The 14946-nt window shown below is 47.5% G+C and overlaps 1 protein-coding gene across 4 annotated transcripts in view; it reads right to left on the reverse strand.

Annotated features, from left to right (window-relative positions):
- Positions 1-4871: 4871 nt before the first annotated feature.
- Positions 4872-14946, reverse strand: part of LOC139268862 (solute carrier family 2, facilitated glucose transporter member 11-like) — a 54446-nt gene continuing 44371 nt past the window's right edge. For all 4 annotated transcript variants that reach the window (XM_070887653.1, XM_070887649.1, XM_070887651.1 and 1 more), the window contains 3 exons: positions 13158-13233; positions 6578-6705; positions 4872-6067 (listed from right to left, as the gene is read on the reverse strand). In XM_070887653.1, coding sequence (XP_070743754.1) covers positions 5894-6067; positions 6578-6705; positions 13158-13233 — 378 coding nt within the window. In that variant the 3' untranslated portion in view covers positions 4872-5893. The remainder of the gene's footprint in view (positions 6068-6577; positions 6706-13157; positions 13234-14946) is intronic.

Below are 14946 nucleotides of genomic sequence, written 5' to 3' on the forward strand. Positions count from 1 at the left end.
AAAAGTGTTTCAGTATTAAATGAATCATTACACCGCGAGAATCAAAGCCTTAATCCATCAGAACACAATTAAGTATTTTAATTTATGTTAGCCCATTTCAAAGATCTCTGTTTAATCCTAACCTGTAACAAATGTCGTAATTGTAACTTTGTGTATCTCAGGGTTCAGTTCCGTGCCGGCGGGTAATGCAAAAACAAGTGCGCTGCGAGTTCAACTTGCCCAGAATAAAATGGCATAAGAAATTCAACAGAACTGATGGCATCTATTCAAGATTGTCTCTCATGTCTCCGTACCACCTTGTGTGGAAGAAACTAAGATTTCCCAATTTGCAAACTTTGGGCTTTTGATTTGATTTCGACCTCGCTATTTTGGGGTTTGCTGTGTCTTCTCTTGTACAATGGGCCCGGAGAGCGAGCAGCCGCCCCGGGCCCCAACACCACCAAACCTCCGGGATCCACACACTCCACACAGGGGGCAAGCTCGACCGGGGGAGCAGGGGCCTGAAACATCGTTGGGTTTGACCACCAACCGACCCGGCTTCATCGCCCCAAAGTTTGGCCAGGTGTCTTGAAGTCCTGGTCCCTGTGGCCTGCCTGAGCCGGCGCACATGCGCGTCTCTGGCGGGGCGGTGTTTAGGCCCCGCCCCCGCCATGTTGGCGCATGCGTATCTAAGGCGGGGCGGTGTTTAGGCATGCGCAGGACACTATGCAGATGCTCAGAGCATTTACAATAGCAACTGATGTCACTGAATCCGAGAAAACAGACTCAGATTTGTAACATATGGAAAATATTTATTGCTATACTGGCCAGTTTATATGTTGTAAAGTCCTGTCCCCTCAGTACAGATTCACACGAGGCATGTAGTGAAGTCAAGGTCACTCTGGACCTGCACCTTTATTTCACAGCTCTGGAATGCTGCACTTGCCTGAGACATGTCCTTATATACCTGTCTCTTGCAAGTGCACCCCTGGTGGTAAGGTATGCTGGTGGTTACAGGTCATATCTTATTATAGTCATGTATAGCATGTTAGGATACAGTTATATATAATAATGTAAGATACATGACATCACCCTCCCCCAAGGTCTTCTTGTCTTTATAGGTTCAGTCTCTCAGGTGGTCTACGCTCTCGCGTTGAGCGTCTGAGTTGTGGTTCAGTTATTTGCCTTGGTGTCTGTTTTTCTTTGGGTGTGGTTGCTGGTATCTCGCCTGGGCTGTCTGTTTCGATTGGTGTGATTGTTGTTGACTCGCCTGGGCTGTCTGTTGGGATTGCCCTTTCCTCAGGTTGTTCCCTCTATCTGTCCACCAGGTGTGGTGCGAGTTCCACATTGTAGTCTGCCTCTGGTTCCGCACTGTTGTTGGTAAATCTCCTTTTGACTTGTTCTACATGATTCCAGCAAGTTTTGCCATTGTCCATTTGTACTACCAGTAGCCTGTTTCCTTCCTTGCCCACTACTGTCCCTGAAAGCCATTTGGGACCCCTGCCATAGTTTAGTACAAACACTTTGTCCCCTATCTCATTCCATCTCCCCCTCGAATTTCTGTCTTGGTACTCAGTCAGCTTACGGTGCTTTGCCTCAACGATTTCGTGCATATCTGGGAGGATTAATGAGAGCCTTGTTTTTAAAGTCCTTTTCATCAACAGTTGCGCGGGGGGATCCTAGTCAATGAGTGCGGACAAGATCTGTATGCCAGCAGCAGTCGCGACAGGCGACCCTGCAGCGTGGGACCTTGGATTTTAAGCATGCCTTATTTAATGATTTGCACTGCTCTCTCCGCCTGGCCGTTGGAGGCTGGCTTGAACAGTGCCGTCTTGACGTGATTTATGCCGTGGTCAATTATAAAGTCTTGGAATTCTGCGCTGGTGAAGCATGGACCATTGTCACTGACCAATATGTCAGGGATTCCGTGCATTGCAAACATGGTTGCGAGGCTCTCCACAGTGGTGGAGGTTGTGCTTGAGTTTAAAATGGTGCATTCGATTCACTTTAAAAATGCATCTACAACTACGAGGAACATTTTGCCCATGAATGGCCCCGCATAGTCTACGTGCACCCGCAACCACGGTTTGGTAGGCCAGGGGCTCAGTGGAGCCTCCCTGGGGGCATTGCTGAGTTGGACACAAATGGTGCACCTTCGGACGCAGAGCTCCAAGTCCGCGTCAATACCAGGCCACCAGACGTGGGATCTGGCTATGGCCTTCATGAGAACGATCCCCGGGTGCTCGCGGTGGAGCTCCCGGACAAATGCCTCTCTGCCTCGCAGAGGCATGACTACTCGGCTGCCCCACATCAGGCAGTCTGCTTGTAGTGATAGCTCATGCATGCGCCTGTGAAAGGGTTTTAATTCCTCGGGGCAGGCATCGCGAGCCTCTGCCCTGTCACCGGTTAGGACACATCTTTTTACTAAGGGTAACGTGGGGTCGCTGGCCGTCCAGGCTCTGATTTGGCGAGCTGTCATGGGCGAACCTGTGGACTCAAAGGCATTGATTGCCATGACTATCTCACAGTCCTGTTCGTCAGACCCTTCCGTGGTCGCCAGGGGTAGCCTGCTGAGCGCATCGGCACAGTTGTCTGTGCCTTATGGTATAGTCGTAGGACGCCAGCATGAGTGCCCACCGTTGAATTCGCGCCGAGGCGTTGGCGTTTATTGCCTTGCTCTCAGATAGGAGAGACGTGAGGGGCTTGTGGTCGGTTTCTAATACGAACTTGGCCCCGAAAAGGTATTGGTGCATCTTTTTGACACCGTACACGCACGCGAGCGCCTCCTTCTTTACCATTCCGTACCCGCGCTCTGCCCGCGAAAGTGACCTGGAGGCATAAGCTATGGGTTGTAATTTGCCCGCACTATTGACATGTTGCAAAACGCACCCGACCCCTTACGCTGACGCATCGCATGTGAGAACTAGCTTTTTACCTGGATCAAAGAAAGTCAAACCACTGTTGGAACACAGAAGGTTGCGTGCCTTATTGAAGGCGCGTTCCTGGGCATCCCCCCAAAACCAATCGCACCCCTTCCTGAGTAGCACGTGGAGAGGCTCCAGCAGCGTGCTTAAGTTCTGCATAAAGTTCCCAAAGTAATTGAATAGCCCAAGAAAGGTGCGCAGTTCTGAGACATTCCTGGGCCGGGGCCAGGCGAATTGCTTCTGTTTTGGACTCTGTTGGGCAGATTCCATCAGCGGCAATCCTTCTGCCCAAAAATTCAACTTCGGGTGCGAGAAACAGGCACTTGGATTTCTTGACTCGTAGGCCTACCCGATCCAACCGCTTTAGTACTTCCTCCAAATTACGGAGATGGGAGTCGGTGTCCCTGCCCATGATAAGCATGTCGTCTTGAAATACAACCGTCCCCGGGATGGACTTAAGCAGATTCTCCATGTTGCACTGGAATATGGCAGCTGCCGACCTGATGCCGAATGGGCATCGATTGTACATGAAAAGGCCTCGATGTGTGTTGATGGTAGTGAGTAGCTTGGATTCCTCGGTCAATTCTTGCGTCATATACGCAGATGTGAGGTCTAGTTTTGAGAAAAGTTTACCTGCAGCCAATGTGGCAAATAAGTCCTCCACTCTGGGCAGCGGGTACTGGTCCTGTAGGGAGACTCTGTTTATGGTAGATTTGTAGTCCCCACAGATTCGTACGGATCCATCAGGCTTCATGACTGGGACGATGGGACTTGCCCAATCGCTAAGTTCCACAGGTGATATAATGCCTTCCCGCAGAAGCCTGTCTAGTTCGTGTTCAATCTTTTCCCTCATCACATAGGGTACAGCTCTGGCCTTATGATGGACTGGTCTAGCATCCTGTGTGATGTAGATTTTGACTTTGGCCCCTTTGAAAGTGCCCACACCTGGCTGAAAGAGATGTTCAAATCGCTTTATAACTTGAGCAGGAGGTCCATTCCTCTAATGACATGGCATGGACATCATCCCATTTCCAGTTTAGTTTTGCCAGCCAGCTTCTCCCCAGCAGTGCTGGGGGGTCTCCGCGGAGAATCCACAGGGGATGTCGGTTCACTGTCCCTTTGTGTGTGACAGAGAGCATGGCGCTGCCGAGGACTGGTACGATTTCTTTGGTATCGGTCCTTAGTTTGGTGTCGACCCTTGTGAGTTTTGGTCTGTCTCTTTTATGTGGCCACAGTTGTTCAAATTGTTGAACGCCCATGAGAGATTGACTCGCTCCCATATCCAGCTCCATGTTGACAGGTATCCCGTTGAGTAGGACCCTCGTCATGATAGGAGGCGTCCTGTTGTAGGAGCAGCGGCCATTGATCGTGTTGACCCGCTGTACATCGGTGTCCCGGATACTGTCCCCACCGTCTTCTGGTCCGCTTTCCGACTCATCTGATTCGTATACCAGCCGAGCTGCCGTTTTTTTGCACATGCGGGCCAAATGCCCTGTATATTCACAGTTCCTGCAAACAGCCTGCTGAAATCGACATCCCCTTGACGAGTGCCCACCCCCAGTACAGACCGGTTCCATTGTTCAAAGTGTTCGCAAAGAATGAGCTGCGTCTGGCTGATCTCTCTTGAGCTTCTCTCAGTTAGTAGTTGATTGCTCGCATTGTGGGTTGATGAGGTGTGAACGGCCGTTCCTGTGGCTCTTGATGGCTTCTGGCGCCACTGCCTGCTGTCGAGAGCCTGTTCTCCCGGTTTTGTCTGTGTGTGGGGGTAACAGCTTGTTTAGTGCTGTGAACTTCTTCTTCGATATTTCGTTAGTTGTCGTACCTGCATTATAAATCAACCTCGTTTCTTCTTCCCCTACCAAGAATGTCTGTGCAACCAGTGCTGCTGCCTCTAAGATCAGGTTCTTGGTCTCTATGAGCTTTCGGAATATGCCTGCGTGGCCTATTCCTTCAATGAAAAAGTCTCTCAGCATTTCTCTCCTCAGTTCATCGGAGAACTCACATGAACTAGCCAACCGCCGAAGTTCCGCCACGTAGTCAGGTATGCTCTGGCCCACACAGCGTCTGTAGTTGTAGAACCCGTGTCTGGCCATGTATAGGCTGCTCGCTGGCTTCAGGTGGTCTCTTACCAGTGTGCTCAATTCTTCAAATGACTTGCTTGCTGGTTTCTCGGGTGCCAGCAGATCCTTCATTAAAGCGTATGTTTTCGAGCCACAGCTGGTCAAGAGATGGCTCTTCTCTTGTCTGCCTAATCATTGCCTAACCAGTCTTTGGTTACAAAGCTTTGTGGAGCCTTTCTATAAAGTCCTCCCAATTGTCTCCCGCATTGTACTTTTCATCTGATCCATTGTTCGCCATTCTGTGGATTCTGTAATCCCGTAACTTGTCGCCACTGTAAAGTCCTGTCCCATCAGTACAGATTCACACGAGGCATGTAGTGAAGTCAAGGTCACTCTGGACCTGCACCTTTATTTCACAGCTCTGGAATGCTGCACTTGCCTGAGACCTGTCCTTATATACCTGTCTCTTGCAAGTGCACCCCTGGTGGTAAGGTATGCTGGTGGTTACAGGTCATATCTTTTTACAGTCATGTATAGCATGTTAGGATACAGTTATATATAATAATGTAAGATACATGATATATGTAGCTAATATTTTGTTGATAGTTTTGTGTCACCAAAGCCTTAGCACCAAATCCTGAAGTATCAGCCAGTTCTGAAACTTCCTAACATCTACTTGAACATGAAATCCAGAAACAGAATGCAAGAAACTTTGGCGACCGCTATTTGATTGTAACTTTCAGAGTCCCTGCCTCAACAACCCACCCAATTCAACCTACTCTTGCCGCAAGCTCTTGGTGCAGAGAAACAGTTGTTAAACACAAAAACTAGTCCAATCGACAGATCAAAACTGCATGGTAATGCTAGGGAAACACAACTATAACATGAACATTTTGTGCTGATAGCAACATGGTTGGTTTTATGGTCCTTTCACAGTCTTGTTTCGGCTTGTTCTGGCTGACCTTTGAAATTGCGTTCGTAAAACTCGTGAGAAATTTCCAGAAAGGTCTTCCCTTTCGTTTCTGGCAGAAAGAATCCAATGAATAAAGCGGCGAGGAAACTAAAGGAAAGGAACGGCACATAACAGAAACTGCCCAGTCCGCCCTGAAAGAGAAAAAACAGGGTGAGTGCAAACAGAACAGATTTTAAATTTGGTAATGATTCTGCTATTGCCATTTACACCCCCTCTGGACCCATCTTTTGTTTAGTTACTTTTTCCATTACCACCTCCTTTTGCCTTGCACCATCAGACCTTTTGTCGTTTAATCTCTCTGCCTTCTGGCCTATCACAGGCCTTCCCCTGTGTTCTTTCCTCCCCTCCACCCCCCCCCCTTTTCCCTGCCACTGTACTTGCTTAAAACCTATTACATCTCTAACTTTTTCCAGTTCTGATGAAAGATGATCGACCTGAAAAGTAAAGTCAGTTTCTCTCTCCGCAGTTGCTGCCTGACCTGCTGAGTATTTCCAACATTTCTGTTTTTATTTTTTAATTTTTCTTTGCATTACAAGTTATTTTTATTCCCCACTTTTCCCTCACACCCCACCCTCGCCAAAGGATAGTATAGTCAGTGTCACAATATTAAATTAAATTTAACCTGCGTTCAATATACTTACAACGATGAATGGGAAAGTCATCCCAACAATAATAAGGGTTATCCAGAACAAGGAGCCATTGATCATGTAGGCTGCGGGCCGTGCAGTTTGGTCAAATATTTCCATCGGTATGATCCCAGTTACTCCGGCTAAGGGCAAAGAAATGATAATCACTAACACAAAACAGAGAGTCGGGATAAATGGGTCATTTCAGGTTGTCAATGTCCTAGGGGGAGTGTTTGCTAGTGCTGTTGGGGAGGATTTAAACTAATATGGCAGGGGGATGGGAACCAATGCAGGGAGACAGAGGGAAACAAAAAGGAGCCAAAAGCAAAAGACAGAAAGGAGATGAGGAAAAGTGTAGGGCAGAGAAACCCAAGGCAAAGAACAAAAAGGGCCACTGTACAGCAAAATTCTAAAAGGACAAAGGGTGTTAATAAAACAAGCCTGAAGGCTTTGTGTCTTAATGCAAGGAGTATCCGCAATAAGGTGGATGAATTAATTGTGCAAATAGATGTTAACAAATATGATGTGATTGGGATTACGGAGACGTGGCTCCAGGATGATCAGGGCTGGGAACTCAACATTCAGGGGTATTCAACATTCAGGAAGGATAGAATAAAAGGAAAAGGAGGTGGGGTAGCATTGCTGGTTAAAGAGGAGATTAATGCAATAGTTAGGAAAGACATTAGCTTGGATGATGTGGAATCTATATGGGTAGAGCTGCAGAACACCAAAGGGCAAAAAACGTTAGTAGGAGTTGTGTACAGACCTCCAAACAGTAATAGGGATGTTGGGGAGGGCATCAAACAGGAAATTAGGGGTGCATGCAATAAAGGTGTAGCAGTTATAATGGGTGACTTTAATATGCACATAGATTGGGCTAGCCAAACTGGAAGCAATACGGTGGAGGAGGATTTCCTGGAGTGCATAAGGGATGGTTTTCTAGACCAATATGTTGAGGAACCAACTAGGGGGGAGGCCATCTTAGACTGGGTGTTGTGTAATGAGAGAGGATTAATTAGCAATCTCATTGTGCGAGGCCCCTTGGGGAAGAGTGACCATAATATGGTGGAATTCTGCATTAGGATGGAGAATGAAACAGTAATTTCAGAGACCATGGTCCAGAACTTAAAGAAGGGTAACTTTGAAGGTATGAGGCGTGAATTGGCTAGGATAGATTGGCGAATGATACTTAGGGGGTTGACTGTGGATGGGCAATGGCAGACATTTAGAGACCGCATGGATGAAGTACAACAATTGTACATTCCTGTCTGGCGTAAAAATAAAAAGGGGAAGGTGGCTCAACCGTGGCTATCTAGGGAAATCAGGGATAGTATTAAAGCCAAGGAAGTGGCATACAAATTGGCCAGAAATAGCAGCGAACCTGGGGACTGGGAGAAATTTAGAACTCAGCAGAGGAGGACAAAGGGATTGATTAGGACAGGGAAAATGGAGTACGAGAAGAAGCTTGCAGGGAACATTAAGGCGGATTGCAAAAGTTTCTATAGGTATGTAAAGAGAAAAAGGTTGGTGAAGACAAACGTAGGTCCCCTGCAGTCAGAATCAGGGGAAGTCATAACGGGGAACAAAGAAATGGCGGATCAATTGAACAAGTACTTTGGTTCGGTATTCACTAAGGAGGATACAAACAACCTTCCGGATATAAAAGGGGTCAGAGGGTCTAGTAAGGAAGAGGAACTGAGGGAAATCTTTATTAGTCGGGAAATTGTGTTGGGGAAATTGATGGGATTGAAGGCAGATAAATCCCCAGGGCCTGATGGCCTGCATCCTAGAGTACTTAAGGAGGTGGCCTTGGAAATAGCGGATGCATTGACAGTCATTTTCCAACATTCCATTGACTCTGGATCAGTTCCTATGGAGTGGAGGGTAGCCAATGTAACCCCACTTTTTAAAAAAGGAGGGAGAGAGAAAACAGGGAATTATAGACCGGTCAGCCTGACCTCAGTAGTGGGTAAAATGATGGAATCAATTATTAAGGATGTCATAGCAGTGCATCTGGAAAATGGTGACATGATAGGTCGAAGTCAGCATGGATTTGTGAAAGGGAAATCATGCTTGACAAATCTTCTGGAATTTTTTGAGGATGTTTCCAGTAAAGTGGACAAAGGAGAACCAGTTGATGTGGTATATTTGGACTTTCAGAAGGCTTTCGACAAGGTCCCACACAAGAGATTAATGTGCAAAGTTAAAGCACATGGGATTGGGGGTAGTGTGCTGACGTGGATTGAGAACTGGTTGTCAGACAGGAAGCAAAGAGTAGGAGTAAACGGGTACTTTTCAGAATGGCAGGCAGTGACTAGTGGAGTGCCGCAAGGTTCTGTGCTGGGGCCCCAGCTGTTTACATTGTACATTAATGATTTAGACGAGGGGATTAAATGCAGTATCTCCAAATTTGCGGATGATACTAAGTTGGGTGGCAGTGTGAGCTGCGAGGAGGATACTATTAGGCTGCAGAGTGACTTGGATAGGTTAGGTGAGTGGGCAAATGCATGGCAGATGAAGTATAATGTGGATAAATGTGAGGTTATCCACTTTGGTGGTAAAAACAGAGAGACAGACTATTATCTGAATGGTGACAGATTAGGAAAAGGGAAGGTGCAACGAGACCTGGGTGTCATGGTACATCAGTCATTGAAGGTTGGCATGCAGGTACAGCAGGCGGTTAAGAAAGCAAATGGCGTGTTGGCCTTCATAGCGAGGGGATTTGAATACAGGGGCAGGGAGGTGTTGCTACAGTTGTACAGGGCCTTGGTGAGGCCACACCTGGAGTATTGTGTACAGTTTTGGTCTCCTAACTTGAGGAAGGACATTCTTGCTATTGAGGGAGTGCAGCGAAGGTTCACCAGACTGATTCCCGGGATGGCGGGACTGACCTATCAAGAAAGATTGGATCAATTGGGCTTGTATTCACTGGAGTTCAGAAGAATGAGAGGGGACCTCATAGAAACGTTTAAAATTCTGACGGGTTTAGACAGGTTAGATGCAGAAAGAATGTTCCCAATGTTGGGGAAGTCCAGAACCAGGGGTCACAGTCTGAGGATAAGGGGTAAGCCATTTAGGACCGAGATAAGGAGAAACTTCTTCACCCAGAGAGTGGTGAACCTGTGGAATTCTCTACCACAGAAAGTAGTTGAGGCCAATTCACTAAATATATTCAAAAGGGAGTTAGATGAAGTCCTTACTACTCGGGGGATCAAGGGTTATGGCGAGAAAGCAGGAAGGGGGTACTGAAGTTTCATGTTCAGCCATGAACTCATTGAATGGCGGTGCAGGCTAGAAGGGCTGAATGGCCTGCTCCTGCACCTATTTTCTATGTTTCTATGTTTCTATGTTTCTAACTAGTGGGATACCACAGGGATCATGCTGTTAGTGGTGGGTCATTTATGGCGGAGGAGCGGCGAGAGATTGTGGCGGAGGTGCAGTGAATGAGGGTTCGGGGCCCAGAAGAGCCGAGGGCCCAGGGGCAGCACAGGGCAGTCCACACTGCGATATGTGTGCGCACTAGGTCCGTGCAGCAGAGCAGGTTTCCAATCGTCCTGGTTAATCCTTGCCACTGGATAAAGGCCTAGCTCTGTCAAGCCTGTGTGGTGGCTGATGTGCAATGGTCACCACACCTTAAAAAAAATTCATTCACAGGCATCTTCCACCCCCTCAATTGGAGTTCAGGACTGGAACATCGGGTCCTTCATTGAAACATCTGTGAACTCATGTGGAAGCAAGTCATCCTCGTTCGAGGGACTGCATGTGATGATGATGACAGGGATCAGTCCTGGGGCCTCAACTATTTCCAATCTACATTAATGACTTGGATAAAGGGACCGAGTGTAATGTAGCCAAGTTTGCTGATACTAAGATAGGTAGGAAGCAAGTTGTGAGGATGACGCAAAGAATCTACGAAGGGATATAAATAGGCTCAGTGAGTGGGCAAAAATTTGGCAGATGGACTATAATGTGGGAAAATGTGAGGTTATTCACTTTGGTAGGAAAAATAAAAAAGCAAATTATTATTTAAATGGGGAGTGATTACAAAATGGTGTAGTACAGAGGGACTGGGGGTTCTTCTACATGAAACGTAAAAAGTTAGTATGCAGGTACAGCAAGTAATCAGGAAGGCAAATGGAATGCTGGCTTTTATTGCAAAGGGGATGGAGTATAAAAGTTGGGAAGTCCTGCTCCAACTGTAAGACCACACCTGGAGTACTGCGTACAGTTTTGGTCTCCTTATTTAAGGAAGGATATACTTGCATTGAAGGCAGTTCAAAGAAGGTTCACGAGATAGATTCCTGAGATGAAGGGATTGTCACATGAAGAAAGGTTGAGCAGGTTGGGTGTATACTCCTTGGAGTTTAGAAGAATGAGAGGTGATCTTATTGAAACATACAAGATTTTGAGGGGGCTTGACAGGGTAGGTGCAGAGAGGATGTTTCCCCTCATGGGGGAATCTAGAACTAGGGGGAATAGTTTCAGAATAAGGGGCCGCCCATTTAAAACAGAAATGAGGAGGAGTTTCTTCTCAGAGGGTCGTGAATCTTTGGAATTCTCTACCCCAGAGAGTTGTGGAGGCTGGGTCTTTGAACATATTTAAGGTGGAGATAGACAGATTTTTAAATGATAAGGGAGTCAAAGGTTATGGGGAGCGGGCAGGGAAGTGGAGTTGAGGCCAGCATCAGATCAACCATGATCTTATTGAATGGCGGAGCAGGCTCGAGGGATCAAATAGCCTACTCCTGCTCCTATTTCTTATGTTCTTAGAAAATGGGTGCACCAACACACTTGGTATCAGGGTGTAATGAGACATTCTTCATGAGCATCAGCAGGGGAGAATACAGTCCTCACACACTACAGACATTGTAACTGAGATGCACAACAGAGTCTCGGTGTAGATAGGGATGACTTGGGGGCGGGGGGCGGGGGGAGGGTCACGGTTCTGAAATTCCATGGGCTGCAATCCTGACAGTTGCAACAAGGTCATGCACTCTGACCCTGACCCCTGCCAGAGTTTGCGGAGTCAGTGGAAGGGCGCCTAATTTGCATGGAGCAGGTGGGTGCAAGCGCCATTTTCATGTGCATCTTTGACATCCATCTGCCGTGCACACCCAGAAACTTGAGCACCTGCCTATAGTGGGCACCCTTCCCACACTGTCACTGCTCTGATTTGTGCCCGAGCAATGGGGCCAATCCAGATAATTTTCAGGCAGTTTGCCACGTCCAGCCACTGGTGGGACCCACATGTGCCCTTATGGAAGTCTCATGCCTCTCAACGTGCCAACTACCACTACTAATGCCACGTACAGATCGATAGTCAAGACCAGGAACTCCCAGCTTGGGGATTCTCCACACCTCCCATCCTATCATTTATCCTGTAAAGGGGCTGGCAGAAGGTCCATCCCTTACAGATAAATGCAGAGATTCACAGAAACAGCAGAGTCCCAACATTTCCTTGGAGGTTCCGCCCCGGTCTCCATCTCAAGTTAAAGCGAGAGACCCGTATAACCCCGGTAGAATTTCAGGGTCCCAAATCTATGGTGCTGTGGTTTTCCATCCACTACCAATCACCACCCATTCTGCGCACCGACCAGCAACCCCGACCGCTAATGTTGAATTTCACCCCCTTTAACTCCCCAGGCTCAGACATGGACAGGAAACACGAACAGAGTTGCCACTGCTGAGTACTATGAGGACAGAATCAGGTTTCTCTCTGGAACCCCCTATAGTTCAGCAGCCTGTGAAACTGCACCATGGCAGGAGTCAGCAGCTCAAGGTGAAGGAGGGGAGAAAGCTGGAGGGGGAAGAATGTAAAAGGAAGGGAATCTCCTAATCTCAAATGTGGTTGAAAGGTCAGGGCGATCAACCGATTCATGGAATGAAAGCACAGCTGCTCCCATTCACCCCCCTCTGCTAGGACCCTAGGTGAGTCAGCAGGAGAGCCCAATGGCATGTCAAGGTGAAGAAAGTCCAGCTACTCCTGCCTACAGACTAATCCAAGCTTGACAAGGATGTTACCAGAACTGAAAGGTTATAACTATCAGGAAAGACTAAGCAGGCTGGGGCTCTTTTCTCTAGAAAAGAAAAGTCTGAGGGGTGACCTAACAGAGCGTTTTAAAATATGAAAGGGATTGATAGGGTAGACATAGAGAAGATGTTTCCACTTGTGGGGAGTCCAAAACTAGGGGCCTTAAATATAAAACAGTCACTGATAAATTCAATAGAGAATTCAGGAGAAACTTCTTTACCCAGAGTGTGATTAGAATGTGGAACTTAGTTAAATACATGAGGGAGAAAGGAATAGAAGGATATGCTGATAGGGTTAGATGAAGTAGAGTGGGAGGAGGCTCGTGTGAAGCATAAAGACTGGCACAGACCAGTTAGGCTGAATGGCCTATTTCTGTGCTGTATATTCTATGAAATTCTGTGTAATCTTGAGTGTTGGACAATGCCGAATGCAAACCCTAAGCATCTCAGTCAGCAGCCGATCACACTAACTCCTCGAGTACTCAGGGACTCTCACATGAGGTGGTTCTCGATGAGGAATTGTTTCTTTCTGTACTATAAGAATGATTTATAGCAGACAACCTACCTGGCCCAATTCCAAAGCTTAAGATGGACGCAAAGATGCAGGCCATGCTCAAGAATGGCATCCAGGTGATCTTGTCCTACATCAACAGACAGAGAGTGTTGTTGTGTGCGTAAATAAACAGACTAACTGAAACAGGAGTAATATAACTTAACTGTGTCCTTTATAGCAACTCCCCAAAATGGTGTCCCAAAACCAGCATGAACCAGTACATTTACAGCAGTGTGTGAATAGCTCCCTCAGGGTCCTAATGCCTGTCTAGTGAGAGTTCGTGTAGCAAACAAATAGAGTATAAACACAACATATTCCCCCCGCTTCTGAAATAACCAGGCCGTGTTCTGATACACTGAGACCAGCGTGGAGCTTGTGGTGTTTGATCGAGGTTTTCGGTTGGGAAACAGAACGGTGCCTCCGTTCCATCCTGCTGGTCTGTTGGCCTGTGAGTTGGGATCAGTCTACGAGCGTTCCATTGAGCTCGTAAGTGAGAGGGCTGAACTTTCACCCAATCTGCTTTGGAGGCGAAAGTGAAGATGCGAGCTTATGACTCCGGTTTGGGCGCTTAACTCTAACCCAATCTCCGTTCTTCACTTGGGGCTTTTGAGCGCGTCGTTTTGTGTCAGTGTACGACTTTGCTTTTCGTTGCTGTTCCGAAATTTAGGATGCAAGTGTGGTTATCCTTGCGCTAGGTTTGGCTGGGGATTTGAGAATGTCCAGTAGCCAGCGAAGATTCCGCCCAATCACGAGCTCAGTGGGTGTCTTCCCCGTTAGCGAGTGTTTTGTCGAACAGTATATGCAGAGAATGATTTGAACCGCTTCGTTGAATGTTTGGCCTGCTGCAAAGTTTGCTTTCAAACCCTCTTTGATAACGCGGTTAAACCGCTTAACACCTCCGTTGCTTTGAGGATTGTACCGAGCAATAAGGCGATGCTCGATAGCATGATGTGAGGAAATCCGCGATTGTCAGTGATTATGACCTCTGGGAGGTCCCACTTCGTGAACATATGCTGAAGAATCATTGATGAGGTCACTGAACTTGTTGTGATTTCTGGCATGCTCCAGGCCTGCAAGACCATCAGCAGGCCGGGGCCATTAGAGGGAGCAGCATGCGGCGGCATACCACTGCAGAGAGCAGCGCGTGCTGCTGCAGGAGTGGCGAGAATTCGTAGAGGGATGTGATCGTGGCCTAGGAGAGGCGAGAATTCGGGGCACAGAGGAGCCGAGGGCCCAGGGGCAGCACGGGCTAGCAGCCCACACTGCGATATGTGTGTGCACTAGGTCCATGCAGCAGAGCTGGTCTCCAGTCGTCTTGGTTAATCCTTGCCACTGGATAAAGACTTAGCTCTGTCAAGCCCATGTGGTGGCTGGGATGCAACGGCCACCACACGTTTAAAAAAAATCCACACACAGGCATCTTCCACCCTTCAAGATGTAATTCGGGATTCGGAATATTAGGTCCTTCATTGAAACATCCCTTTTCGGTGTGGAAGCAAGTCATCCTCGTTTCGAGGGACTGCCTATGATGATGATGATGATGATGTAGCGATTTCTGGCCATTTGGAATGCAGGTCATGTACTACAACAAGGAAATGCTGGTGCTGTGGAGCTGCTTCAACTGGACCGAAGATATCCAACTAAAGTTGTTGCCATGGTCTTTGTGGCCATGGAATGGGCTTCATTTGCGCTAGTCGGATGTTTGTGGCCTTTTCGCTCAGACTACATGCTTCGCCGTGTGAGGCAAACTCCTCGATGAGTGTCAATCCCAGGCCACCATACTGAATCGCAACATCTCTGC

The sequence above is a fragment of the Pristiophorus japonicus genome, chromosome 8, assembly GCF_044704955.1.
Source record: "Pristiophorus japonicus isolate sPriJap1 chromosome 8, sPriJap1.hap1, whole genome shotgun sequence".
Classification (NCBI taxonomy): domain Eukaryota; kingdom Metazoa; phylum Chordata; class Chondrichthyes; family Pristiophoridae; genus Pristiophorus; species Pristiophorus japonicus.